At 39.1% G+C, this 2,793-nt stretch overlaps 1 protein-coding gene across 1 annotated transcript; it reads right to left on the reverse strand.

The window, feature by feature from the left end:
* Positions 1-559: 559 nt before the first annotated feature.
* Positions 560-1,594, reverse strand: LOC145946785 (uncharacterized). The gene has a single exon (XM_083056543.1). The coding sequence runs from the start codon at positions 1,592-1,594 to the stop codon at positions 560-562; it is 1,035 nt and encodes a 344-aa protein (XP_082912669.1).
* Between the last annotated feature and the right edge of the window lie 1,199 nt (positions 1,595-2,793).

The following is a 2,793-nucleotide window of genomic DNA, read 5'->3' on the forward strand; positions in this document are numbered from 1 at the left end:
TCTTCGACGGGTTCTGTGTGTGCTAATCCACAGAGAAGCGCTTGCCAAGTCAATTCTTTGAATCTGTCCTCGAGTATGAATACGTCGCACATGCGTCGCTGTACGAGTCGTCCCCAATCTCCTAGGATGACTTTAATTGTTAGGGTATCTTCGTTTATTGTTTTAATAAATCCTCGTTTCCAACTGTCGCCTTCTTTAATTGCGACGTCTAGGTTTATTTGCATGGCATTCGGCCATAAATGGAGGTATGAGGATTTTCTGTCCATTCTGAATTTTAATTCTTCTTCTAAGTCCTCTAGGTCCTTTGCGCTGTTTTGGAGTTGTATCCAAAAGAGGTGTGGTGACTTTACTTTTATTACAGTCGCTTCTAGGTGGTTGCGTGTGAGGAGATCGGTTCTTAAAAATTGAATATCCATTTTTCTCTGTAGAAAAAAAAATTTTAATTATATTAACGTTGGTTTTTCCAACAGTTGTACGGTGTTGATTGTTATATATATATTTTTTTTTTTTTTTTTTTTTTTTTTTTTATGAAGCTGATAAGATGTAAGGTATTAGTGGTTCAATATTTGGTTTCCTTGAGTTCGAAGGAGTAAGTGTTATCTTCTCTTCTGGGGAGGAGGGGGTAGACTGTTGTCGTTGTATTATCTTCACCATTATGGAGTTCAAGCGTTTCACTGTCTGGGACGGTTGGTTTCGATTTCATTGGTCGTCTCATTTTTAAGTGCAATAATAGGTTAGTCAGGGAGTCCCATAGGGCCCCTATCAGGTATAAGGACCACCCATATACGGTGTGTAGGGCGTAGCCATGGACTATGGTATCTAATATTAATTTCACGACCCTAATGGCCATGTATATTCCTAACAGTTTCGCGCTAAAATTTCCAAAAATTAAAAATTTACTCCAGAATTTTTGCCAAGCGGATATTGCTATTTTTTCTATAGTTTTTGCGTCTAATAAGTTGGAAATCGACCCTTCTTCTAGAGAGATTGTTCTGCCCATTATTCCTCTTGCCAAAGAGTTAAGAACTGCAGGTCGTTCAGCTGGGAACATTATATGGTCTCTTAGGTCCTTTAAGTCCGTTTCTGAGTATATGCCGCTAGTAGCCAATGATCCTGGGCTGATGTATTTCCATACCGGTTTGGTTAAAGGTTTCATGATAATGGGCGGTATGGTATCCACCGGTCTCGGCATAAATTTATACCAGGAATCTCCCAACTGATACATGGCGGGTGCTAACGTATTACATGTTGTTTGTGTACCTTGTCGTAATAATATGTGAGTTTGTGGTGTTAAATAATATGTTCGATTTTCCCGGAGTACGGGTAATTGATTGAAACAACGGTCTGTTTGGGCGAGTGTAACTTCGACAGGTACGCATTTTACTATGTGTATTACTTCGCCGGCTTGTAGGGCCATATAACCGGGACCTTTCATCAAGTGATACGCGAAGATATCAGGAGATTGTGTGGCTATGGCTAAGGCGTTTTGTAGCATGCGTTGCTCCAGGTTACATTGTTGAAGTAAAATATCATGATAAAGTTGATTGATTTGTGTACGGATGTGCTTCTCTACGTAGACAAACTTCGAATTCATGTACGTAAAGATATCAAGGTTTGAGATGCGTGATTATTTTTTAAAGATGACGGTTCCGAGTACTGTTTCGAAAATCATTAGTTTAGGATGTTCTGTTCATACGAGAGAGTATCCGCAAACTTCTTGCTTTCCTTTGCTGGTAAGAGCGAATATCGCTTCTTGTGTGGTGAGAGAATAAACCGTTTGATGTTGTTCGTTGTCGATTATTTTATGAGCGTATCCCTCATATAATATGCCGTAGGTATTGAACTTGCAAGGACCTACGGGTATAGTTTCCCAGTAGGTATCTCCTCCTTCAACGTCCACGCAATGTGTTGAACTGAATTCGCACGTGACGCCTGATCTAAGTTGTACTCTGTTGGTATTTATTCGTACGTCGGCGGTATAATCTTGTAATGTAATTGTTACAGTTCCTATTACGACAACTTCTGCCCATGTTCCGTAGGGGTCAGAGTACGCTCCTCCATAACATGAGCCGTCGTTGTCAACGTGACCGGCCAAGGTTATTGGACGTGCCGTTGTTGAATTTGATTTTATTCCCGTTATGTATGTGGTTCCCATTCGATAGTCTCCTTGATTATGCATTCGTTTACAGGTTTCGCGGTTTATTTCCTCTATGTATGAGTATTTCCCGTTAAGTACATCCAAGGTGTGAGAAAACATTCCGCACTTTTTGATTAGTCTATCAATTTCGATTTTACATTGTACGACTTGAACGGCTTCGAATTCATTGATCTGCAATAGTTGTACGTAAATTTGAGTTGAATTTATTTTCCTCTGAGGTATATCGCATTCTTCGGTATTTAGCAAGGATAACGTTGTCAGATTAGCAGATGATGAACCGCAGTCGTATCCTATTATTCCAATAGTGTGAGGTAAATATTGCAATAGAATAATTAATAGTGCGGTTAATCTCCTGAGTCGAGGGTCCATCTGAAAGTTGGTTATTTATTATTAGATATTGGAGTTTGATGTGCGATATTCGTAAACGGTTAGGATGTACTATGCGGCTGTTTTTCTTTATTTTGATTTTTACATTATTTTTATTTAATATCTCTAAAATTTCATGAGGTCCGGTATACTGGTCTCCGAATTTACCTGGTTTCGGTCCTTTTAACAAGAATACCTGATCTCCGGGTTTAAAGGTCTGAGGGTTTAATTTTTTGTCGTAATATTTTTTTGATTTGACTTTTGCTGTT

This window comes from Prenolepis imparis, unplaced genomic scaffold, assembly GCF_030444845.1.
Source record: "Prenolepis imparis isolate NDT839.2.m4 unplaced genomic scaffold, iyPreImpa1.0 SCAF_21, whole genome shotgun sequence".
In the NCBI taxonomy this organism is placed as follows: Eukaryota; Metazoa; Arthropoda; class Insecta; order Hymenoptera; family Formicidae; genus Prenolepis; species Prenolepis imparis.